General features: G+C 42.7%; 1 protein-coding gene across 13 annotated transcripts in view; it reads right to left on the bottom strand.

Moving 5' to 3' along the window:
* Positions 1-2,640: 2,640 nt before the first annotated feature.
* FOXP1 (forkhead box P1) overlaps positions 2,641-27,049 on the bottom strand; it is a 390,897-nt gene continuing 366,488 nt past the window's right edge. For 12 of the 13 annotated variants that reach the window (XM_040591469.1, XM_040591463.1, XM_040591464.1 and 9 more), the window contains 7 exons: positions 25,073-25,274; positions 24,887-24,966; positions 24,141-24,242; positions 19,397-19,518; positions 17,206-17,275; positions 13,371-13,537; positions 2,641-7,508 (listed from right to left, as the gene is read on the bottom strand). In XM_040591469.1, the coding sequence (XP_040447403.1) occupies positions 7,364-7,508; positions 13,371-13,537; positions 17,206-17,275; positions 19,397-19,518; positions 24,141-24,242; positions 24,887-24,966; positions 25,073-25,274 (888 nt within the window). In that variant the 3' untranslated portion in view covers positions 2,641-7,363. The remainder of the gene's footprint in view (positions 7,509-13,370; positions 13,538-17,205; positions 17,276-19,396; positions 19,519-24,140; positions 24,243-24,886; positions 24,967-25,072; positions 25,275-27,049) is intronic. The other variant, XM_040591471.1, reaches the window with a different exon arrangement.

Here is a 27,049-nt window from a genome sequence, read left to right as displayed (position 1 = left end):
CCATTTTAGCATTTTCAATGGAAATTTGCTAATATGATGAGTGATAAAAATGTCAAACTCTGGTAAATAATGGTTATTGCTTTGGCTGGAATTAATCCTTGAAAGGACGGTTACCTTCAAATTAACATTATAACTTGAAGACAAAAAATGTTTTTCGGGCTTCTGAGATGCATGAAAAATGGCCATTGAGCTCCTCTAAGTAAATACGTACTAAACCCTGCAAAACATGGTGGGGTGGTTTTTTTTCTCTCTATTTTTTTTTTTTTTTTTTTTTTTTTTTTTTTCTTTCTCCCCTCCAGGTAGACAGACATTTCCTGCAGAATCCAGAGAGCCCCTCCGGCTATTTCTGGTTAACTACCCCAAGGTGTAGGTGTTTACCATTCCTGCCTTCTCTGCTTTGAAGGTACCTAAGGAAGCCAACGGCAGGGGGCTAAAAAAGGAGGGACTTTGCTGCTTTTTTTGACAGGGGCTTTGGGGCAAGAAAGGACATCCCACCGTGGCAGCCATCGTCCTTGGGGACGCAGTGGTGTGTTGCCACCAACGTGGCAATATGAGGCTGAAGAGCGCTTCGATGTGACTGAATTAACCACTGCTGCAACGAAGATAAAAAGATAGCCCTGATTAACGCACTATTAAAAGAAAGTTTAACATCATCATTGAAGATGGACCCTGATTAATAGGTCAAAAAGGGCTAATTACACTTTGTTGTGAGGAAGGGTGTGTATGTGCCTGCATGCCAGCCAGAGGCACCGGGAATTGCTAGTCCCTTAAATTAGTCCATTAACGAGAGATTTTTCGTACTCTGAGCTCGCGGCCCAAGTTAAATGTCACCGTTTGGATCATCTGCAGGGAGCAGCACATCAGCCACCGCGTTCCCCCCGGGCCCAGCATCTGTGCCAGGACCCTGGGTCTGTCACTGCCCTTCCCTCCGGTACGGGAGAAACCCAGAACACCACACGCACTGGCTCTGGTTTTCTTTGGACATGGCTCAGAGACATGGCCTCACCACTGAGCAGAAACCTGCTGTTCAGCTGTGGTGGAGAACAGTGCCTCTGACTGGAAAAGGTGTTTCCCAGCTGGCTGCTACTGGTGGCAGTGCCGTGGAGCAGGAAAGGGGTTGGCGATGTCCCACGACACGGCACCCAGGGAGGAGAGATGTGGTTAACAACGGCAAGATGATACAAACGGTTGCAAAGAGCCAGGCTCTCCCACGCTGGGGCAGGAGGGGCAGGGCCCGATCCTGCTCAGCAGCTCGGTGCTTGGCACGCGCCCCGGCTGCTCTCCTTCCACCCGAGGCCACAGAAAGTTGGCCGGTTGTGAGCACTGTGTCTCCATGCTGTCTTGCCAGTGCTGGGATGTGTGAGGAGATGAACCAGCCATGTCACCTGTGATGGCTCTGCAGGCAGGACCGCAGATAACTGCCTGCCGGTGACCTGCACGGGGACACGCTGGCCTCCGGCCGAGCCCCCAGCCCCACGGGCACCCATCTGGGGACGTACTCCCCTGCCCAGAGCCGCCTCTCCCACCCACCTCGGGGAAACACGGAGCTCTCCTGGCAAAACACAAAACACCCTCCGCCTGTGACTTGGGACAAACTAAATCCCCAAAGCGGGACCTTGGCAGGTCAGTAAAAAAATCTCACTAGTGATAAAAGTGCAATACACAACCAAAGCCAAATTTTATTCTCTGTATTTTGATTATTAAAATCTACCAGTCAACACCATTTTGAGACACATTATAATGAATGTGCAAAGATTCCCCCCCGTCCCCGTCCCCCCCCCCCCAAAAAAAAAAAAGTAGTTATCTGGTATAATTTTATGATAGAATATTTTTATAAAATCATTTGTACTAATTTAAGCATTTATCATTATATGCAAAAAGATTTCTTGATGAGAATATTATAGACGGTGCATGTTTTTGACATTAGCATTTTATTTGGATGACTAATCTTGCAGATGTGAAATTTTAATGAATTATTCATGAAAAATCTCTCCTCTGAAATTTCAGTTTGCTGCTAATGCTAGTTATTAAACATTTTATTTTTCTTTATAAAACTTGATGAAGAAAATAAATGTGTGCTTACTCAGAAGAAAAGAAGGTGGGTTTTTTCCTTTGAAGTTTTGTCTCGGGTGACAGCGCGGCTTGGGACTTTGCTGCTGAAGGTTTTGTGGGCCGAGGGGCTGAGCCTGCACCCCCCTCCCCGCACACGTGTGGCCACGCCCACCCTGTCCCCCCACAGCCCCCGTCAGGGCACCGCACCGGGGAGGTGCAGGATGAAGCCCCGACCCCCTCCTCTCGCACCTTCCCCGTTGAAGCAGAGTCCCATGAGAAAGCAAATCCCCTCGGCTCCCCGGGGCACCCAAAGGTCGAACTCTGGCGGGTTTCCTTGGAAAAGCAGGTGGATCCTTCCAACGACAGCGTCCTCCATGCTTCCAGCGCTCCAGCCTCAAACGGCCGCTGGACTATCTGGATGTGGTTGGGGGAGACCCAAGGAGAGCGACGAGACCGTCCATGGACGTGCTGGGACATGGGTGAGATGCGACCAGCTGCTCCCTGGGTCAGCGCTGGGGCCGGGGGGTGCGACGCGGGAGGCATTGCCGGGGGGGTACAAAGCAAAAACTTCGGACATGGCAACTTGCATTACCAGTGTGAACAACCAGCATTTTTATTGCATTTGAGAATGCTATAATGTCAGTAATTAGTACTGACTACACAACATTTTTTATTGTCTGTATCAACAGACATGGAATGATGGAATTACAGTTGATGTAAGGAATGAGTTTCTTTTATGCCTTATCAAAAAAAAAAAAAAAAAAAATCTTGTTACTGGCAGCACATACACACAAAGCACCATGCTAACAGTCTGGACTGTACCATTTTCATCAAGGCTTATGGGTAGAAGATACTTTGTTACCTGTTCTGGGCCCATTAAAATGCAGTCGTTAACTGCAAATTCACCTCGCAAGACTAGAATACTAAATGACTTCTGAAACATCTAAAAACTCGCTCTGAGTTCATTAACCAAAGGTACCAAAGGATTTCAAAAGAGTTTAAACACATTTTTTTTTTCCATGCTATAACGAACATGAGATTATTGGCAATCTGAAAACTACAATAGTTCAAAATTATTTTAAAAAACTTTATATATATATATTTATGTATGTATATATATAAAATATCTAATGATCTGCAATATTTGTAGAACGAGAATCCCTGCCCCGGTCTCTTCCTGAAGCAGGAGCTCCAGGAGAGGGGAGGTGCAGGACCTGCAGCGGGACTCTTGCGAGTGAGAATCAAAAAAGGTAATATTTTCTGTGGTCACTTATCCTACATAAGCCTTGATTTTTTTCATTTCACTTCTAGTTGAATGCAGAAACCTAACAGGTTTTACATTTACAAACTTTTTTTTTTTTTTTGTGGACAAGGAAGGCTTTGACTCTCATTCCTGACAGCGATTTACCTGATACATGGTACTACTTTCATAATGTACGCTTTTCTTTGAGAAAAAAAACATGTAACAAATTGTCTTTACATCTTGGCACCTTGTAAAGTTTTTTTTTTTTTTTATACAAAAGTTCAATAGTTTGACACTCCCCATTATTAATCACTACTTCACTGATAAACTTTGAAAGTGTGACCCTGGAATTCATCATGCAAAATATTTACTGCAGCAGGAGAAAAACATTATTTTTTTTAAACAATTTTTTTTTTTCCTTTCAAATATATGAACTTTGTTTAAGACAGCCAGAAAAGGCAGTGGTAAGATAACAGAAGGGGTGGGAAAGTATCAAAAAAACCAGCTTAAACACAAAAACTGTACAAAAATGCTTCGATCAATGATAACAGGAGAGAAAAAAAAAAATCTGTCAACTATGTTACAATTTAAAAGCTGAAAAAAAAAGTCAGGGATTTTCTCCCACATGTCAGCAAATGTCATCCAATATTCTTAAAGCAAGGATAACTAAATAAAATACATGTGCAGCGTATTCTGCAATTCCATTACATACAGTAGTTTTTTTTTTTTTCAAAGCTATTTTTTTAGTATAGTTAATATAAAGCAGTTGCACAAAAAGCAAAAGGTGTTTTGACAAACAGGTCTGCATTTATTCCTTTTGAGGAATGATATCTAAAAAAGGACCTTTCCACCTTTTCCTCCCTCCCCACCCTCCCCCCAAAAGACAAAGGCTCACACAGACACAGTGGGATATATATGTACAACATAATAAACCCCTCCCTAAAGAAGCAACTGTATATCCAAAGGGATACAGAATCAGAATTGTAAAAATCATAGTGAAGTTTGCTTGATGTAAAGCCTGAGATTTTCAGTTGGTTCTTCTGCAAGGCTGCAACACCTGCCAGATATGTTAAAATCTAATTTTTTATTTCTTTTTCTCTTTTTTTATTTTTTTTATTTTTGCTACAGTCTTTAGACTAAGCATGCAAGACATACAACTAAGTGCAACTGAGTGAAATGTATTTTTTATTTACTCATTCCCTAACAGTTTGGACTGAGGTATGCGTACTAACAGTTTCTCATGCTGTTATCTTTACTCATGTCTAGCTACACATGCTGAGGATGAACTAATCTACCAGATTTTTATCCCCTTCTGAATACCGAACTAACCAGCAAACCACTCAGTTTAGAAGCACAGGGCTCAATTCTCATGATCCCTATCTGGCTACCGCCGGCACGTCACGAAGCTGCCTGGATATAACTTAAAAAAACAAACAAAAAAAGAAAGTTTCAAATGACCACAGACTGCCCTTTTTTTCTTTTTTCTTTTTTTTTTTTGTCTTTTGAAACAGAAAGCAGAGTTGAGTTTTATAAAAGTAACTGCCAATAAAATTTCTTGTACCAAAGCTTATGAGTGGACAGGAGTGTTGTTACTTCCTTATGAAAAATGCTGACCAAAACCTAAACTGAGCAAATGTGCCAAGATCAAGCCAAATTCAAGCGGTCATCCTAGCACAGTCCCGAAACAGAAGTGGCACACAATCTGTAGAACCAAAGACCAAAAATTTTTTTTTCTCTTTCAATTCTAGAAATACTATTATGTCGTCCAGTTAAATCGTGGGAGCTTTTCTGTTCTCTTCTGTATTTTATTAAACTGCCTCCTTTATCTGATAGTCTAATTTTCCACGGAATAACTGTGTCTTTGCTTTCTCTAGCTCCCTTCTCATAGCTCCACCAGTAACGCTGATTCCCAGTTTTAGCCTCTAAAGCTCTTCTTGATTCCTCTTTACAGACTTTCGTTTTGGTCACTGTAAAGAATTGCAAATAAAAAGTAACAACTTTGGTTCAGACATCTACTTGGCCTTCTAAATTTTCTAGAATAAAGGAGCAGTTTCCCTCTCAGGTTTAGCAATAGCCCACATCTTGTCATTTCCCTCTAAATTCTTCAACCTCCTTTGATCAACAATAAGAGGATATTTGGCTTCATAAGATAAAGCATATAACAGAGAACATAATTTACCTTTGTGTAATATCTTTGGTAATTTTAGGAAAAAAAGGTACAAAGAAGAATATAAATTAAGCTCTGAAAGGCTTTTTGAAATAATAAAAAAGCTACAGTCCTACATAAATAAATGAGTGATGGAAAAGTGGTTGCAGAATGAAAATGTTTAGGTGTTTGGTGATCGAGGTTTACTGACCTATCGCAACAAATTTTGTATGTCGTGTTTGCTTTGAAGAGCCTTGCCAGTTTTGCCTAACAAGCCCCAGCACAAATTCTCTCCTAAAACTCCTGTCTCCTATGGTGAGGTTTCCATACTGGCTGGTGTAATATTGCGTAACAATCTTAACTGCAGTACTGGATTTGCACAGCTGAAAATTAACACTTTAGCATTAGTGGGGCTCCGTCCTTATTAACTCCCGTAACAAGTTCAATCTGAAATCTAATTTGTATTCAAACAGATTAATGCCACCAAGCAATCCTGAACTGATGTTTAACCGTGAAACATCACCACGTACAATAACAATTTAATGAAGTCATCTTTCCAACCACTATTTGCAAATGCAAATGCAAAAAGAAAAAAAATAAAAAAATTGTCATAATAAATGTATAGGTGCCCATCTCGGTAATCTTCGATATTCCAGAAAGATTTGTTGACCCATTAGAACTCGTGTTAAACAACCGAGAACCTGCCACTGTACTACTATTCATCCTCTAATAAAAGCGAACCCTGTCGGTGCTGCGTAATTTCTTTGTGCTGTTCGATTTTGTGGCATTTGCTAATATTCACCATTGCTGCCAAAACAAAAACAAAAACAAAATCAAAAAACCCAAACCAAAAAAGAAATATTAAAAATACTGCTTTGTGGAATGAATCTGTGTTGCTTCCTACAGTGTTTCTATGTTCATCTGTCATTCATTCTCATTCTTGCAGTACTTCGTTCCTCTCTCTCCGTTGGACAACCCTTCCACATGTATCGTGCAGCATTTGGGACCTTTTTTGAAAAACAGTAACAAAAGAAAGGAGACACCGAAATGGAATGTTTTCCATAGCTAAAGAAAACATGGTGGCATCTGAAGGAAACTGGAATGAATGACAGAAAAAACTACAAACAATTCAATGACATTCAGCTTCGTATAATAAAAACACCTATTAACATTCATCACAAAGTACAGAAAACGTTGAAGCCTCCAAGAGGCCCTGGGCCCAGATGAGGCCTGAGGTCAGAACTTAAAATGGTAGAGGAGAAGTGGGGCGGGGGAATAAAAGCAATACATTAAAAAGTTTGGGATAATTTTTTCTTTTAACCCCTCCCCAATATACACGCTCACACGCACACACACATATCCACACACGTGCACACACAGGCCTTCCCCATCCCAAATGGAAGCAAAAAAAAAAAAAAAAAAAAAAAAGGAAACCAACCAAAAAAACAAAAAAAATGGAGTAAAGGCAGTGATAATCAACATGCAGTACTGTGCAAATATGTTGTCCATTGGAATCCTTAAAATCTGGGCAAAGACTTGATCTGCAGTTCAGGTGTACATGCTCAGTTTGATGTCCTCAAGTGTCCAAAATCGGCAGGACCTGCAGTCCACAGCTGGCTGCTAAATGCAAGTGAATCAGTTTAGCAAATTTACAACACTGATGTTGACTGTAAGAGAGGAAAATCCCAAGTACCAAACAAGTCCATCCAATGCACAGAGTACAAATTCCTTTTTTCAACAAAAAGTAGAAAAATCAAAAATACTCCCAAATGGGATACTTGATGGCACTAAGAGTTAACATATTTCATAGTTGTCAAAGTGGACTGAGAATCCTCCAGACTGTACAATAATGGAGAGATTTCACAGCTAAGTTTGACGTGATCTTCTAATCTTCATTCTCAGGGTAACGATGTCAGACATACTCATTCTATGTCCTCATTTACAGGTTCATCTTCATAATCTCTGTCGTGATCGAAATCTGGACTGTGGTTGGCTGTTGTCACTAAGGATAGCGGGCCTTCATTTTCATCTGGGTCTAACGGTTCTTCTTTGACATGCACGGGGTGCCTGGGAAAACAAACCCACGGTCAGTCTGCAAGTTGCTCGTTAAAGAACAGTTTTGACAGCCTGGGTGGTTTGGGGAGGACAGCAAGGCGGTTTGGGGGTTCAGACTTGTGTGCCGGGTCTGAGCGCCCCAGGTCACCAGGGAGAAGACCCTCAACTTCTGTGCCGGCCACCAAAGCGAAGTGAAGGTTATGCCGGGCCAGCGGCACTCAACTTCCCCAAGAAAACACTCTGGGAGGAGCACCTCGACAGGGTTTCCATTTCGGGTTCGAGAGAAAACGCTCTCAGCTGACACACTAAGTTAATACAATCCTTGGATAAATAAGCGGAATAAGCACCCGAATGGCAAAGCAGCAGTTTGTCAGCCCGCCGAGCTGGCGGAGGCTGGGCTAATCATTGCTCGCTGTGTGTGCAGCGTCTCTCGTTAACATGCAGAACCTGTGAGACAACTCTCCAGAGGACGACCCCAAGTGAGGTTCTATCATTAATCAACTTCAAGCAAACACAGCAAAGAGACACCATGATACATGCTTTAAACTCCAAATTAATGCATATTTTTACAAACTGTCAATAAGGGAAGAAAAGCCCTGCCAGGAAACACAAACAGAGAGGAAAAGGCTTGCTCAACACAACAATATGATAAGAAAGCACAGTCCTAACGAGAATAATAACACTGTCAGCTGTAAACAAGGCAGAACATGATCCCCAGCTCATGGTGGGCACAAGGATGTACTAAAGAGATGAGATCTGCCAAATTTCTCATTACAGCATAGCACATGAATAACCCGCAGGGGAACGGGGCTTGGTCATTCAAAACGGGTATGATAACAATTGAAAAATGTTGTTCGTAAATCATATTTACACCAAATCCTATACAAATACAAATTACCTTTTTTTTCTCTCTCCTTTTTTTTTTTTTTTTGTTCAGCAGCTTTTGAAATGTAAAATAGCCATGTGAGTCAATAGTGTCTTGTTGGTGGGACTTTATAGGAAAGTAGGATTTTATTGACATTACCAAGTATTAATAATGCGACACAGCAATGGAGACCCTGTTTGCTTCCTAAATAATTGATGTTGTAGGCAATCCCTTAAAATAAAGTGTTAATGAGTTCAAGTCCCTCTCATTGAGTTGATATCCACCTCCTAGAGACTTGTTTTTTCTCCATGCGGGCTGATTTAACCCTTTAACATAGGCTATGTGAAAACACAATCTGAAGCACAAACCTTCACCGTAAAAACTTTTTCTCTTCTTGCGCAGCTTTGCTTTAAAATGAAAGATTTAAACAGCCGCATTTAATTTTGTTTTGTGTGGATAGGAATGGTGATACTCTTTGTACTCCACTGCACTGATGGACAGCAAGAATAAATCAGCAAACAGGGAAAATGTACTTGGTATCCACGTACAAGGCGAAGGTAACCCTGCTTGCGGCAAGTGAACCAGCCGTACCCTTGCAGTGTGCAAAGCTGTACCGCACCCTATTTATTTATTTCGGCTTGAGCCTGGATCAGTTTAGGAAGCACCTAACTTGCTGACTACAGACATTACTAATGTGAGCTGTGAATGCCCTTCAAGTCCCTGCATATTTCAACTTCTCGAGTTGTAAAGTGCTGGATCAATACTTCAGTATTAACTGCACCTTCCAACCCATCTGACAAAGGAACGGTGGGGAGAAGTGACTGCAGTACCCGTGTACACCTTTTCCCTTCAAATTCACTAACAGGTGCTCCCACTAACTGGGAGCAAAGGGGTTCCTCTGCACGTCACATAATTTTTTGCAAAAATTACAAGGAAAGAAACATGGTTCATACAGTTTTGACCTAATTATTGAAAAAGAAGGGAAAAAAAAATACTGGGAGGAGACAATTCAAATATCACACATTAAAAATTAGCATAAGCATATAAAGTCTTGTGAGCAGATCATCATCTTAGAGGTGTGCATGTGCTGGCAGCTCATGGCCCCAGCGAACGTGAAACCATGCTGATTATTTGCAACTAGAAAAACTTGTATTATGAATACGCTGTGGGGCCCCTCACTTGGTCACTTGGAAGAAAACATGAAATGAAAAACAGAAGGAAAAAGGGGAAAGAGCGGCTACACATAGAGACTGATAAAGCGTGTGCTACTCCACCTTTATGGCAGTGATCTTTTTTACTGCTGTTTTGATTTAAAATTTTGCTTGTTGGCTTTCTGGTTTCGATGCTGCTGCTGGGCTTTTTTTTTTTTTTTTTTTTTTTTTAATCGTTATTTTTGAAAACACAGATAGGCAACTCTCAAAGGAGAGAGGAGAACGACATCGCACGCAGCAGTGGTGGCCTTGGTACACGAACGGGAGTTTCCCCAAAGGCTGCCCCATGTCCCACCGCACCCCCACACCAATTCGTGTTCAGCCAGAGGGCAGAAGTGAACAGGTGCCAGCAGATAACACAGCACCCTCTGCGCTCACAACCACCCGAAATGCTGTGAAAGCTCGTTCAAAGGTCTTCAAACCTTTCCAAAGCAAACTCTGCCCCTCTTCTGGTTTTGTTATGAAAACAGGTGAAACCAGGTGGTTTTAACTGAGTTCCTCTTTGAGGTTTGGTGTGGTTCCCAGAAGTCAAAAAACCCCAAAACTTCAGGAGTGAACAGCAAAGCAAGCACCAAGTTATGAAAAGGGCTGCTCAACCTCGAGCAAGACAAAGCCAGAGAGGGCCACAAAGCCACGGGGAGGCACAGCCACGCCAGCCTCCGCCAGCAGCTCACGTGTTGCACAAACATCAGACAGCAAGCTTGGCAAGAACTCCATCCCCCAAATTAGGAGGGTTATCTGGGTAATACAGCCCGCCAGGGAGAGATCTGCAAGGAAAACAATGAAAAAAAATTCAACTCCTTGTGTACTCTATCAGTCATAACCACAAAGTGGTGTGTGAGGAGGAAACCTTACTGAATCCGTGCTTTTGCTTAAACATTTCAGAGCAACTGAAATACATAAGCTTAAATAAGCTCAAAGGCAGAGACTTTCATATCTCTCAAGTAAGCCTGAATCTCTATTTACTACCCCACCAAAACCCCAAACCAGGGAAGGAAAACTTCCTTTAAAGAGTGAAGAATTCAGTCTCTTGAATTACAGAAAAGGTGAATGCTGGGTTAGGCAAAAAGAAAAAGCAAAAAAAAGCGGGGGTGGGGTGGGGTGGGGTGGTAAAAGAAAAAAAAAAAACACCAAAGGTTTCCCATTCCTGTTTTTATAGTAGCAGAATTTCAGCACATTCCTTTTAAGTAGATGCCTAAGACTCCAGAAGGGGTTAACAATAAATAACCTTGCTGAACACAGATTCCCCTTCTTTTCACATCTGAGTAATTCTTTTGTTTGTCCACTCTGGGAACAGAGGAGTTTTTAATAAAGCTGACTGTTGTTTAAAGCCACTGAGTTCTGGTGGTGCACACAGCATGGAGTAGTTTGCTTTGTGGCTACCTTTGGAGCATATCAGGATGAAAGTGTTATGTCCCCAAGCTGTAATTATGCGACTACTTTCTAGTGTTTCAAAAGGAGGGAGAGAGAAGGGGAAAAAAAAAAAAAAACAAAACGTAGCCATGGTTCAATGTGTCATAAAAAGGAAACAAATGAGCGGTAATAAGACTTCAGCTAAAGTGTTAGACTTCTTAGCTGTCATGTTAACAAGGTCCTTTAAACCTTACAATAAAGTTTAAAGCTTGATTTCTTCTAATGTACTGAAATTGTTTAAAAAATAATTTGCATTATGACAAGGAAATCTGTTCTGAGAAAAAAATTGAGTATGTCACTAACAAAGCCAGCTTACGGAAAATAAGAGGTTGCACAGCGTCTGGAAACTTGCAGTGATTTTATTTAGTAAACAAGGAAAACCCTGTGACGTGTGAATGGTGTTCTGGCTTTAGATCCCTTCAAACTACTTAGAAACACCATTTTAAGGGGGAAGCTCAGAGGTTGGCATTGGAACATCACCCGGCCACATTTTACTGAAGCAAAAAGAAATGTTCAGCAGAGAACACATATATTATCAATTCTGAGAAAATGAAAACACTCAGGAAACAATCATTTCCATATTACAACAGAAAATTGGATTTTCTGGTGAATAATGAAAATGAGGCATCACTCCCCCCGACCTCCTCTCTCTCCAGCATTTGTTCCGTGCCCCTCACCTTGGTATCAATGTGCTAAGAGACGATTATTAAGTGCAACAAAGGCCACGGCTATTCACAGTTCTGGAAGATGTCCTAGCCTGTTTCAACTCGGTTATTTTTCCCTCCTCGCAGTCTCTTCAAAGACAACAAAACCTTAGGTGAAATGAGAAGTGCATGAACTACACTAGCCTTGAACTTGCAAAAAAATAATTACTTGGATTAACACAACATCATAAACGTTCGTCCCTGTCTGTTAGGCCAGGAGAAACCCCTGGGAGAAGTCTGGTTTCTGGAGAAAAGCCACGTCCCTCCACTCCTCCTTCACGCCGGCCCTACGTGGTCACAGGCAGAGGATAACAAATTGTGACTAAAACTGCCTCAAGATGAATCCGTTTGTGAGAGACGGAAAGTGTGTCATGCAACGCTACTTTGGGAGAGATAATTAATACTGCACAAACAATCACTGGAAAAGCTAAACACATTATTTGAATGTTTTGAAGTAAATGGTAAAAGACAATGTTTAAATTAATTATTAATTAAAAATGAATGTTGTCATCTTTAAAAGATTTTTTTTTTTTCAAAGCACTTTGTGCAGTGATTTGAAATGCTGCAATATCAAAGTATCCAAAGCCTCAGATTCCTTCATGCCCCCTCCCCTCTGACAACACATTATGCAGGTGGGAAACTTTTTTGCCATTAAATGCTAATTAGTTTCACAACTAATTACTGTCGTGGTATTAGGTTAATGTTTTTCTACTTTTTGATTTAGACTTTTGTAAATCCCTTATTCAAATTACTTTGAAGTAAAAGACTACAAATTAGTTCTCTATTTAATGCGTAATGTGAGCTGTGGCAAGTCAGCCCGTAATTTTACAGCCTGTTTTAAGGAACAGGCAGAAGGCGGCGGTGGCTCGCACAGGTAGCCAGCCGCTCCACAGAGCTTTTAGAGGGCGACAAGACTTATACGCTCCAGCTTCCTCACCAGCCGCCAATTACCCAGGATGTAAGTTGAGGGGAGGGGGGAGTTTACGGCTTTGCAAACTCACTCTGTCACCCCATAAATACCAAACACACCCATCGCGGCATCACACCCTTCCTGCCTTACCCTTTCCTGCGCCAGCTCACTGCCTGGGTGCCATTCACGTTGAGCAGGGACAGCGATCCCCCATTACTTCATGTGGTTATATATGCACTCATTACACTGCCGTCTGTTGCTATAATGCTCCTATTAATTTTCCTTTTGATATTTTAAGAGCAATCTATAAATCACGTAGACCTTCACGTGTGCCACCGTTAATGCTTAGCAAGACTGGTGTGCATTGAGTGGTTTTTTTCAGACCCACCAAACAAGCCCATTTCCCAGCTCTGCCCCACTGGTCGTGCTCGTGTGGACCGAAAGAGAGAGAGAAATCTCATTTTCTTTCTCCAAGACACACGGTTGCCTATGAGGTTTTGCAAGGTTTAAAGAAGAGAACTGCAAACAAGTTAACAACTTTACAGCTCTTGAGTACTTGTCGGACCAGACTGAGCTGATCAGTTTTATCTGGAAATGGGTAACCAACCCTTTTATGTCCTAATCAACCTAGGCACATCCCCAGATGGAGATGTCTACTCTTGCTGCTCCCTCCATGAACCTTTGGAACCAGCCAGGAAAGTCTCCAGAGTCACACTTTAGCAGACAGTGAGACAAGACCTAGAGACACGCACATGCCTCTGCCATACTTACATTGCTTGCATAGGGGAACGTCCTGGACTACTGTCACTCCCATTACTGTTCGTATGCTCCATTGCACCGTTAAGCTCTTCCCTCATCGCGTTGGCTAAATTGCCTAGAGTGGGATTTCCCATGGAAGCAGTAGTGTATAGAGGTATACTGTTCTCAGCCATTGAAGCCTGCCAAGGACACAAACAAATGTATGAAGAGCCATGACTAACGTTTTTAAAGATTGCACAACACTCTCACGTATTCCAAAACATTATCCACATTTACATTATTTGCAATTACCATTTTTAAAAAATATTGTGCTTTCTGATAGGTATTACCCTGATTCCACCAAGGGAAATTTAACATCATTTACATCTGGGTTTAAGCATTCATAGCTGTATTGGCTTTTGAGAGGATGGAGCTTTCCATTCCCTGTTTGGAATTACACCCCCTGGAAAAAATAAAACATCCTTTTCCTATTTTCATTTTGCAAAATTATGTTTGGGGGTTTGGGTTTTATTGTGGCTTAAGTTTGGCTTTTTTTTTTTTTTTTTAATGAAATGGGGAAAAAAATTAGAACTCTTCCAGCTGATAATTCCTTCCTACTGGAGCACACGGGCACCAAGCAGGAGGGCAGCATTAACAAAGTTTGGATTTCCTTGTGACGTAAGTGTGAAGCTGCAGTTAGCACTAACTGGATCGGCCCCAGTTGCACTGATCTACCTGAGAGCTGAACAAGTCCATGTGAAATTTTTTTAAGCTTCAGCAGCTCAGCTCTTACCTTAGCTATTACTGATCTGACCATTTTATTTTGATTTTTCTTTGTTCTGAAGAAGTACCATACAGAGGCACACTGGAGTTAACTTTGTAAATGGAAATCTTTGTAGGAAGAGAATGAACTGTTAAATATTTTCCTTCTGATTCCCACTGTTCTGCCTGCTAATATTTACTGTGTGTCAGCATTAGCTCATATTGACGGCACAGTCCCGTGCCCGGCGCAGCAGCAGTGGGAGCCACAGAAGCCCCAAGCTCCGGAGGAGCCCAGCATTTGACGGGGATGGGATTCACGGCTTTCCAAGGCCACAGAGCCCAGGGACCTGAAGGCCATTTAACCATTTCACCCACCCCAGTCGGATCCGGCTGACGTCATCTGCAGCTCTCTGAGCCGTGTCAGCGCTGCAGAGCCACAGGCGCTGGCTCGGCAGCGCTCGACCTGCTCCGGGGGGAGGTCAGCCGGTTGCAGCCTCCGAGCCAGAAAATCCAGCAGGCTCCAGGTCTGCACGATGCAAACCCTGCCCGTGGGAGGGGAATTCTTGCAAACATACTTCCCACTGAACACTCTCACCGGCTCCTAATTCATGGGACAAAACTCCTTGCTTGTTGCTACCCAAGCCAGCGGAATTGTTCCCAGGCAAGCACAGCCACAGACTGGGATTGGGGCAGATGGGATGGGAAGGGAGGGCACGAGCAGCCCTGACTGCAGCATCTTCAGGAGCATGGCCCCTTTTATTGCTCCTTACACTGACCTCTCCATGTGCAGCCCTATGTGTCACACGTGATTACAAAAGCTATTCTAACGGGGAGGATTATTTTTATCTTCTTGATTCAACAACCGGCAAACTCATTGTGATTAGGGGATGCAAAGAATGGTTCACATTTCCTGCACTTGGCAAAATAATGACTCAAGTTCTTCACCCACAGTGATAACTTGTAATTGCAGTAAAGCAATTTACCGGGGGAGAGGTGGGACACAAGGAGTATCTGCTATAAAGATAATAACGGGGAAGGGGGTGTTTTGGGAGCTCCCGGTGACCCCCTGGAAAAAGAGAGCACTGGTGAGAGCCGGAGTCCCCATACCTTCCACACACAGAGCGGGGAGAGAGCTGCTTCTTCTCCCTGGCCACGAGGGAAAACTGATGGAGGAGACGTCAGAGGGGTCTGGGTGAAGGAGAGGGGCAGCTCTGCCACCCCACAGGAAAAGAAAAGCAGAGCCTGCCATCCCAGCGGCACACAGCACACCGTGCCGGCCCCCGGCCAGGCAGCTGCTGCGCCCATGGGCATGTGCACAGGGCTGCTCCTTGCAGCTGCCCGTAAAAGCCAAGAGAACGCTGCTCATTATTAATCACACCAAACGTGGGCACTGGCAGGTAAAGCCGCCTTGTGTTCCAGGAGGAAGGCTGTTCCCAAGCGAGGTCCGAACTGCCCGTGCAGCACCAGCCACCCGCACAGCTTCACCCAAACCCCTCTAGAGCACCCACTGGCATTTTGCCTCCAAAATCCAATGCCGGGGAGAGGCGCGAGGAACCCGCTGGTGTGTTTTCAACCTAAAAGAAGGACCTGTCTCAGAGCAATGAGTATTGTTCACCTCCATTTATTAGAGGGGCCACAGCGGTAGCAAATCTGACCCGTGCTCTTCTCTCCCTCGCCTCAGTTCACATGATGCTGGGGGGGTGGGGGTGGGGAGCAGGGGGGCACAAGTACGTGCCACTTCCAGGAAAGTGGGGAATGGAAACAGTTTGGAGGTTATCACGGAAGACAAGAATGGATGGAGATGACGACAATGACACGTGTTTCAGAAATAAAACACGAACAGTTCCATATGATAAGCATATTAATTGAAATTAGTCACATAGTTAACAATGTGAAGAAATGCAGGATCATTTCATTTTTGCCTTTCAGCCTCATGAATGTAAAATGTACTTGTAATCTTAATACTATTCAAGAGACAAAGCAGTCTTTAAAAATCACACTTCACAAGACTCAAGGGAAAATAAGTTACTAATGAATGGTATTTACAGTTGCTTCATTTAAACATGCTTTCCTTTGCTTTACAGAAGTTACTGCATAAACTCAAATAATTAGTAGAAATGCAGAACATTGCTTTTCTCCTAATAATCTGTTTCTTGCTTCTGAAAAGAGACGTTTGCTAAACCTTCCACAAAAAGTGGCTGCTCAGGCAAATATCCACGGCCACCAGTGAACTTCTCAAGAAGTGACCAGGGTGCAACCGCACAGTGCTGCCTGCCCAATTAACTCACACTATATGGAACAGGCTTGGACTGCCCCCCCTCCCCCCCCCCCCAACACACACACACACCAGCCCTGCAAATTCAGGGCACAGTAATACATTTGTCTCTTTGGTTCATACACCAAATACTTTTACCTAGGCTTCTGAGACATACTCAGGCATTTGTAGAGAGAGGGAAAAGAATGCCAACCTGATATACAGCACACGAGTAAGGGCTGGAGACACACACACTTCTAGGCTGCAAGTTACTAACTGTGCACTGACACTTTGTATTTCTACATTGTAAAAAAACCAGAATTTTTGTCTTACAGTTACAGTACAGTTTAATAAAAATGATCTTTTTTTTCCATAAGAATTGCGACGTTTATTTTTTACCAACAATAAGAAGATATGCAAAAATAGCCCTTAAAAGAAAAGGGGGAAAAATGATCTGCTTTCTCTTTAAACCCATGAACAATAGAAGGTCACGTGCCGCAGTATCCTATCATTCAGCACATTAATAGCTGTGCTAGAGTAATTACACTTGTGGTATTTTTGCCTCAAGTGAAATTCTGAAATAAGAGGATGGAAATTATGATACTGCTGATAAATATTAATAAGTGAACTTTTAATTTTTTTGCCACAATATTCAAAATGCTAAGCATCTAGCTAATGCTGAAGCAGCCTGATATGTGTTTGCCTCCAGGGACTATGATGCTTTATGCACTTAAGAAAAAAGTTTAACGGAATTAAAATTTAATATCTAATTAGAGCAAGGCTAATATATTTTGAAATGAGTGGGGAAGACACACGCCTCTGTTGCATATTTGCTACAGTCATTAATCTTACCTGTAAAGCAGCATTGAGAGGTGTGCAGTAGGTGTGGCTGGTCTGTATGTTTTTAATAAGAGAAGGGTTACTGCATAAGAAAAACATAAAAAGGAGAGTTAAATGCAACCAACTTCTGTACGAGCATTTCAAGCATGTAATGCTTCCTCTCACACCAGAACACTAGAGCTGAGACTGTTTTTCCACACAAGTTCTCTTTCATTTTTATTTTTTTTTTTTTAATTTAAAGAAAATATCTGAGTTTTAGGCTATGGTTATCATATTTGCCTTTACTAAATAAGGAACATCATTATCTCTCGATGTTATCTCACCATGTGTTCTACTACCCTGCGTTACTAGCAAATCTTGGCATCTCTGCTCATTTTAGCTGTGTTCAGGAGAAATTCTCCAATATTCACCATGTCTGGGAGCCAGTTTCCATGTAAAGGTCCATCATGAGGAGGTTACGACCAAAAGCACCACAGGACATTTTAAATACTACTTCATGCAACTTAATTCTCAAAGTCACTGGCAGCAGAGCCCCTCGCAACAGAGCAGGGGACCGCGATGAGAGAGGATTGGAGCCTTATTCTTTCCTGCCAGGCAAACAGCGAGCGGCCCCGCTGGGGGGCTGCCTGTGCCCCAGACAGTTTGGGGTTGTGGGCACGGGGGCACGGCGGCAGGTATTGCGGCACCGCACTGAAGCGGTACGGCCCACGCAAAACAACACACTGCCCTAAAGGCCGTTTTAGGAAAAAATATTCTGGTGTGCTGCTTTGGACCCTTACTTTAGTCATCTTAAGTTTACTTTTTAAAGGGCTGTATTTCAGGAAAATGAATGCCAAGCATCTCTGCTCGCTCTTCAGCAGGCATCTAAATATCAGCGGTTCCACTGGGGGGGGGGGGGGGGGGGGGGGGGGAATTTAAAAAAACATCAAATACAAACTACATATAAAGCACCAATGCAAGAAATCTCCAGAAAGTTGTATCACTCACTGGGCATTTTTTAATTTTTTTTTCATGTGGGAACAAATCATGGTGAGAAGAGTCTTAACTGAGCCCCTCCCACAGGGACCAGCAAGGATCAGTTGTCCTGGAGAGATGGCCTTCGAGTAAAGGTCTAGTAAGATTGCTTTGGGAACCCCAGGAATATTTGTGCGTGGTTGTTGTAGACACAGGATGGCCTGTTGATTATCATCTTTACAGCTGGTCTCACTGCACTTCCAAACTTTTAAAGTTAATTCAGCACTTCTGTCTTTTAAGCACCTTACTCTGTTTCTGATTAAGAGTTGCAAAACAAAGCATACAACCGAAAGCAAAGGAAAATAGCAGATTTAAAACTTATCTGAAGACTTCCCTGGCATGTATCTGTCTTCCTGACAGGTCTATAGCAGCGTATCTGCACTAGTGTGGATAATTATTTTAGTCTACATTGCACTATAAACAAATGCTGTAACAAACGTGTCAAAGTAGAGTCATTACTACAGGCATTTGGATTATCAGAGTAGGACACACAAAATACAAGTAACAACCAAAAATTTAGTTTCTTTAGCAGCAAAGGTGATGTCACTATTTCGTGAAATGCAAGTCTACATGAGATGGGTAAATCATGCAAAGCAAAGCAACAGCAGAAAAAAAAAATTAAAGCAAGTAAAAGCTCTTACTGTGCAACAAGCTCGCCAAAGTTTTCATCAGGGCAGTATTTTCGAGGACGGCCTCGTTGAATATGACGGCCACGTTTAAACTCTTCATCATCAACAGTCCAAAAGGACCCAAACTCATCCTCTACTCTGATAAAGCACTTATGCAGTGAGAGGTTGGTGCGAATGGCACCCTGGGACAAGAGCAGCAGCAAAGGAGATGAAGTGGAAACAAAGGGACACGGGATCGGGGACAGAACAGACATCAAATACAGGGAAAAGGAAAAAGAAAATAAAATGCAATAAGCATAAGCAAATGGTTTGTGAGGGTTAATATGCATTGCCACCTAAAAGCTACTAGCATGTGATGCAACAAACACCAAGCAAGCAGGGTCAGGGTACTGGTGGGCATACAAACAGTAGTGATGAGATGTTTGTCTTGGTTTCCCTTAACTGAAACAATGCGAAACCACCTGTGGTTGGTCTAACACCAGCTAGCAGCCAAAAGCCTCTACGTTAAACTGTAAGCATGATCCAAGCTAGGCTAAGAAGTTCAAACATGGTGGACATACCCACTGATCTTTTGTGGCCTTCGTTTTTGGAACTCTAGTTCATCCACTGTCCATACTGCCCCTTTAACGTTTTCTACTCGCACAAAACACTTGTGAAGACTAAGATTATGACGCACTGCATTCTGCAGCAAGTATAAAAGAGAAAACATTCAAAAACTTTCTATGAGAAAATGCTCATCATTGTCCAAGAACAGCAGCACAGTCAGCTTGACAGTCCTCAATTTGCAATGTTAAGCCCCTTCCCCTCCCCACACCCGCTTGCTTTCCCCGGCTCTTTACATCTTATTTTGCAAAGACAAAATAAATACGAAAGCTTAAACACAAGATTAAAAGTTTGAGTTATTCTTAGCAATTATCCCCAGTGTGAATGAGAACAGCCATCACTTTAAGCATGCACATTGTATAATAAAGCACATTTCGTACAGAACACAAGAGGAACATTGCTTAGACATTTTCAAAAACAAATATACACGCTCTGCAAAGATAAACTTTTCCTCTCCTGGAAAAGAAAGCGGTTAGAAAGAACAAAAAGGATTTCATGTAAGTACAGACGGCTCAATTTAGCAAAGAGGCACTGGAGCTGGTGCTGCTGCGGTTTCCCACAGCTGGGCTAATGTGAATCAGGTGCTGAACCTCCTTCCACACCCATGGCATGGACCGGGGGCTCGGCAGCACCCCACCAACTCCTGCCTCTGCAGCTTGCTCTTATATGGAAGTTGGCTCCTATTTCTGGCAGAATACTGTACTGACTGATCTGAGCCTCTGCCAAGTGAAAACATGAGGAGGGTTCTCCGAAACAAAGTGATAATATCCCCACAGCTCATCACCCAGAGGGACCCGCACTCATGGTGTCCGATGCTCAGATGTCCTGTCTGCCGCTCAGCCCTGGGGAAGGACGAGCCCATCCAACCCCTCCGACTTGCTCGGACCTTTGCTGAAGCCAGACATAATGAGACACCTCGCTACGTCACAGCAAGCTGTTGGCTTTTCTGTCCCTGCTCCCTCTGAAACGGTGCCGAGCGCCTTGTTATTCCTCAAACGGAATGCCATGCTCTTTCCCCATTTTAGGGGTTTTCTAAGCAAATACCCTACTACAAAGCCACTCAAATTTTTACATGGAGCTTGTCCCCAGCGTTGCTGAAAGGGGCTTGGTAAACAGGGGAAAGAGAATAAGCCATTTGCTGAAAATATGCAGGCGAACAAACTCCATCATCACTGGCACCATTGATTTAGTCAATCTGGTTGACTCGTTAGCAGGCACAACGCCAGCCAAACACATGGCCTGGGTCTAGGCAACCAAGAAACTATGATTTTTTTTCCTTCCATCGTTGTTGTTGTCGTCGTCCTCTTTTTTTTTTTTTTTTTTTAATGAACATCAGGTCTGGATGGTGAAAGGGAGCTCTAATCATGAATGTCTAAATCACTGCGCAAACAAAGGGTACGCACAGTGCATTTGTCATGTAAATTAAGAGGCAGTGCTGTGTGTGCCTGGGAGGGGAAGGCGAAGAGTCTTTTGCTACTTTTCCATTTCTCTGCAATAGCTAGCGCACTCCCCACACTCCCGCCCCTGGTACAGGGGAACATTCAGGGCTCGAACTGCCCTTGCTCAGCAGATGCTTGAGTGCAAACTCGTGTCCTCTGGCTGTAGGTGTCTGATGCCGGCACTTCCACACTGATCTGCATGTGAACTGGTGGAAAAATAAACCTTGCATGTGCTTTTCCTCTCAGCAAGGCAGAAATCTAGCAGAAAGTCAACTTGTCCATCAGGGCTGCTGCTTCCTTCTGCCCTTACTTTCTTCTGTTCTTATTTTTTAACGATTTTTTTTCCCCCTCCCACTTCTTCCAGATTTCACTACTTTTCAAATTGTTGGCAAAATCCCTGATTTTGAGGTGGAAGAAAAACATGCAGACGCCCCACACCTTACAGGCTAAAATCAGCCAGCTCAGCAACTGCTGGTGGGTGCAGCACTAGTGCAACCCGACACAGGGCTGCTGGCCCACATCTGGGTAACTCAGGCAGTTTCCTGTGAAAATGGGAACACTGTCAAGTCTGGAGCAAAATGTAAGAATAATAACACTATTTCCCCCAGTGAAAGCTGATCTTGTAGTTCATACAGCAGTTGATCAAACGCACACAGCAAAGTTCAGCAAAGGGATTCCTCCGAGTTTGTAAACACACGGTTGAGCAGAAATATTTGTGTTCTTCTTTAAATAAATTTAATGCCGCAGAAATACTTTACAGTCTGTTCTTGTTCTCTTGAAGTCAATGTGCAGTTGATGGCAAAGGCTGCTGGATACATTGAGACAGACGAGTTGAGTATTTGCAAGATGCCCATGAAGTGTTGCCCTTGCTTTCTGTTTTCCATGTGATCGTTTATTTAAGGAATTCACGGCAGAAAAAAATTGTTTTGTTTCCCCTGCCTCTGGATACTCGCTATCTAACAGTTCTATTTGAACAATACCCCAACGTTTCAGAGCCACACCTGCAGCCTGTGCCTCATGGCTGTGACTCAGTGCCAGCAAATTACTCCAAAAAATAAAAGCAAACAGACATTGCCTCTGACCTGTCAGAACCAGTTCACAGTGCTCCCCCAGCAATCAGCTTAACAGAAAAATTAGGAGCTATTATTGTAAGATTATATATTTACCTTGTTAAAAATATTTGTATGCAAGCCACTTTTGCAGAAAAATTACCCTGAACATGCTTGAATGTAGTAAATGAAAGGGTTTGTTATTTTAATAACTGCTCAGGCTCCACTGTACTGCATTTTGGGAAAGAGGTTCATTTTTTAAAGGTCTTTATTCCTGCACTCTTCTGTGATTTTGAAAGAGGGCTCAGGGAAGCCTGTCCACACCAAACCCTGACCCTAAACTTGGGGAACACTGACCCAAATGCCCCCTAAGCATTAGCTGAAGGTGAGTGCAAATCAGCACGTATATATTCTAATTATTCTGATTCTGCAATTAGCCCCTTGTGCTAGTTCTGCGCCCCGTGGGCTTCCCGTCATGTCAATCCAGAGCTGCATTTTCATCCCTGCTGTTCCTGAAGGCTGGCATAAATCTAAGTGGTCTTCAGCATGAAAACCTGCATTACTTGAAGTGGTTGCCAATTTTGCTAGTACTGGTAGAACTTGGGGTGAAGCTTTTCTTCCTTGTTAAGTGAAGTAGGACCTGGACACCTGCACAAGGTCAAGGTGTCCAGGAAGGGTTTCCAAATAGAACCTGCCTACCCGGGACACACCATGCCCTTCTGCAAGCCCAAGGGTCTGCAGCTCGCTCAGCCTCTCTCCCTCTCCTCCTCCTCCTCTGCAGAAGCACACTGTAAGTGCACGTGGCTCCTGGGACTGGATTTTCCATGATGCACAAAGCTAACTCCTAGAAGTAGCCTCGCAGGAGATATGGCCAGGGCTACCTACTGCCTTCTTCCACTCCCTCCTCCCCTTCCCTTCCCTGCTGGAATTAAATAGGATTTCTACTTTAGCACCCACACCTGCAGCTGCTGAAAAGTCCTACTGGAACCACTGCAGCAGCAAAAGACAGGCAGGTCTAAAAGGATCTTAAATCAGGGAAAGTTAATTTCCTTTCTGGATAGCAAGGAAGCTGCAGAGTGAAACACTGCTCGTGTTTTCTAACTGCAATGAAGAATCAAAGCAGCAATCACGGAGACTTTTCCTGAACCTAAATGCTTCTAGACCAAGGCTGAAAATGTATAAAATTGCACCGGGATCTGAATTAAAAGCAAAATATGCTACTAAAAGCCAAGCTAACTTCCAAGGACCATTTTTAGCTCTATCCTCTGAAGGAATCAATCCTAAATGCAGGCTAAGACAAGAAAAACAGAGAGTTGATAAAACAGCATGTATGGGACATATTCATCCTACCTCGTCATTTGAAGTTAAGTTTGAGAGCAACAAGGTTGTCTAGATTAAGAGAAGCTTAAAGTACCACAGGTGCAATTTTTACAGCAACGCAAGATCCTGTTATCTGATTCATTCATTTGTAATTGTGCTAGCTTCAGAAGCCTGTGTCGCTATTATAATGCTATATATGTAAGGGAAGGAGTGGCCCCCCAAAACAGAAAATACAATAAACTCCCCAGACCTCTTATCTAATAATACCTGAGATAGTTATGGTAGGAAATTAAAGTGCCACATAACAAGTTTTTTGTTAAACACATTTCTTACTTGGAGCTTGCTTCTTGCATATTATGTTCAATAAGCTCCTGCTGCATGATTGAAAAAAAAAAAAAAAAAAAAAAAAAGGAAGTTTATAATGGATCTGTATATGTAGTTAAGAGTTAACTGACTGAGGAAAGAAATCCACTGATCTATAGATCCTAGGAAAAAAAGTGGTAGTTGTGAATAGAGTCTGCATAACTAAAAAGACAAACAGTGTATCTTCTCCTGACACAATAACTTTACCTCTTCTTTTTTTTTTTTTTCTAATATGTTCCAGCTGAAGGGCTTGAGTTTCACTGCTAGCAGCAACTACACAGAGGAACTCGTGGCATAATCACAGAACATAAAAGCCAATAATGGGGATTCAATTAGTGGTTTTCAAAGGCAGGAGGATTTTTCTGCCAAATATCAAATTGTTCCTGCAGATAAGGCACCCAGTGTGTGTCAAAACTGCCGATCTAAATTTTCATGTCCACATGTCGTTGCAATTTGTTATGTCATCAGCAATGTCTATTCCATACATGTCACATATCAAAGGCAAGAGGCATAGTCGGGCTAAGGCTTACCTTCCACGTCGCCGCGTTGCGTCTGAAGTAAGCAAACATTCGCGTGAACCAGTTGTAGATTTCATTTAGTGTTAGCTGTTTTTCCGGAGATTCGAGGATGGCCTTGTGAAGCAAAGCAATTGCAAGATCAGTTATGAGCACACCAGTACAAAATACACTCACAGTTTTACTTTACAAAATATAAAAAGGAAAGAAACGAAGAAAGGAAGAAAGAAAGAAGAGATTTGCAGCAAAAATTCCAAAGGAGGGTTTTCACAATATGAACTAAGATTAATGGCTGTATTTAACAGTTCAATGGCAAAATTCAAAATGGAATTATCTAATTGTTTTGAGTTTTTATTTCTGTTTCCTTACAGAAATATTAATTTATTAGTCATTCATAAAGCAGAATCAAAGAGAAATGCAAAACATTTCACTAGCTGATTAAAGCTCAGTAATTATTTAGAGCTCAGATTAATTCTAGGGATCAGAGATTACTGTAGCTTGTGATAATTGACTTGCCATCTTTAAACAGGCTCATTTTCACTGTTGTGTGAAATGAATTTCCTAATAATCACATCGTATTGTAATACTTAATCAAAAGCAATTATGTTATATATTGCAGTTCTAAAAACCCTTATAGTAAAGGTTTGAGCATTTGAGCATGCTTACATACCAAAGGTTTGAAAATCTATTTAATCCAGAGTGTGCACATATAGGGAGATTTTTTTTTTTCTAATCCAAATGCATGTGTTGGCTCATCTTACCTGTCTAATTAAAGATGCATACGTAAATGGTGGTCTAACTTCTGCGTTCTTGTAAAATTCTTGGTTCTGGGCAATATCTGCTAAATAAGAGCAGTTGTTCTGTTATCATCACAGCCTGCTGCTGCCAGGCTGCAGGCAACAGCAAGCTGCCTCACCAAAGGGGCTGTGCCAGCAGAACCCCTTTACCTGAAGAAATGGGGACGTTGTATTTATCCGAGTACCGCCTCCGGATGGGTCCGACGTTGTGCATGCTCGTGGTAGTGATGACCGACGGTCCCTGCGTGACGGGAGTGATGGGCGCAGTCGGGGTGGTGGGAGTATGAGGTAAGCTCTGCGGAGACGCCTCGGATGCAGTCTTGGAAAGCGTGACGCTCGATACCAGATTCAGCTGTGGAGGGAAGAATGAGGATTTTGTTACAAACAGTGTTTCTGGCTAATTAAGGGCTACAGAGAAAATTCTTGATAATGGAGTCTTCCTCAGTTCAAAGCAGACAACACAGCCCGAGCACTTGCTTCAGCACGAAGTGGTGTAACGTCCATTAGAGCCAGTAAAGGGAAATACATGTATACACTTCTTAATAGATTTGAAAAAAAGAGTAACATAGCCTGCTGCCAGAACTACAAATCATGGATTTTTATCTAAGCCTTAAAACAAGATCTCACACAGTACATAACCATTTTAATATTTTATTTTAGTTCCATTGTCTCACAATCTAAACCCCACACACCTCTCATTTCCATGCTATCATTATGCATGGCTTCTAATCAGTCTTCTTGGATATTTTACTGAAGGCATCAGGCTTAAAATAAAAGGCAAGACTTCCCTAGGAACATACCAGGGAGAAATGCAATATCTCTTCAGCATTTGGGCTTTTCTTTTCCCCTCTCTTCACCCACTTTAAAAGCAAAGCCCAGAGTAGGTTAACACTGGAATAATTTAATTAATCACACTGCATGAAATACTGCAAGCATTCAGTCCAGCAGAAGTGGCAGTAATTTTTTTTTTTTTTTTTTCCTCCTAGGATGGAAGGCATCAGCATTACCTGCATGAAGCCCAGCCCCGGACAAATGGCAGCATGCCACAGCAGCCTGTAAAACACAACTGTCTCCAGGACTGTGTATCCAACCCAGATCCAGCTCAAGTGTTTTCGATACACAATCCTATTTATATAACCAGCATCCACATTCCTCCCCAACCCTTTCTTTTTGCCCTACAACGTCCTTTGAAAGACGATGCTCTGCCTCAATAGGTCACTCCTGCTGAAGTATTTTAAACAAACAAGCTGATCTCTTAACTCCAACATCAGAAAAAGACGACCAAGAAAAAGGCTCTTTGACTACTTCCACATTTCCTTCCCTTAGGCGGTTCTGCCAATAATTCGGTGAAATCCTGACCCCATTGAAGTCAGTAGCAAAATTCCTACTGAATTTAACAGGGCCAGAATTTTACAACTTTTGTTCATGATTAAAATTCCTTTTTGCTGGACATTAAACCTTTTCAGATGAAGGCAAGGCGCACTACTCAGCTATGTCCCTAAATACCTCGTGTTTATCCATAAGGCACTGTATCATTTTCCTTGTATGAAAGTAACCAGATATGAAAACTCCTATTAGCATCCCTCATATGAGGTAATAGCCACAAATAACGTTTCATTATAAAAATACTAGGACGTATCCAAAACAAAGGTAGTGGAAAATAAGGGGCTTTAATATTACAGAGAGGATACCAACACAAAAAGCACACTGCCCACAGAAAGGGTACAGATGAGCGACAGATAAATTGCTTTTCCCTGACGGTGAGATGGAGCACACCGAGGGAAGTCCCAGCCACAAATGCCCGGCAGAGCCTGCTGGCTGTAAAGCTGCGCCGGGAGCTCGAGCACTGCTCCAAGGAACGGACGTGCTGAGCAGCAGACCTGCAAAATCCCCTCCTGCGCAGGTGCTTACAAACAACGCTTCGCCTTCCAGTGGGAAATATTTAACACTTCATGGCAAAGCTGGAGAGTGCGAACCCAGCCAGGGCTCGTGAAAGGTGCTGAAATATGGGTATTGAGTTCCCAGAGACTCCTGCACTGGCGTGGACCAACTGCAGCCAGGAGGTGAGCACAGCATCCCAACCCACCGTGCTGGGCACTGCCGCCACGTGCTGCCCACGAGAGCCCA

The sequence above is a fragment of the Falco naumanni genome, chromosome 4 (assembly GCF_017639655.2).
Source record: "Falco naumanni isolate bFalNau1 chromosome 4, bFalNau1.pat, whole genome shotgun sequence".
NCBI lineage: Eukaryota > Metazoa > Chordata > Aves > Falconiformes > Falconidae > Falco > Falco naumanni.
The sequence above is the reverse complement of the archived record's forward strand: the minus strand, read 5'-3'. Positions and strand labels throughout refer to the sequence as shown.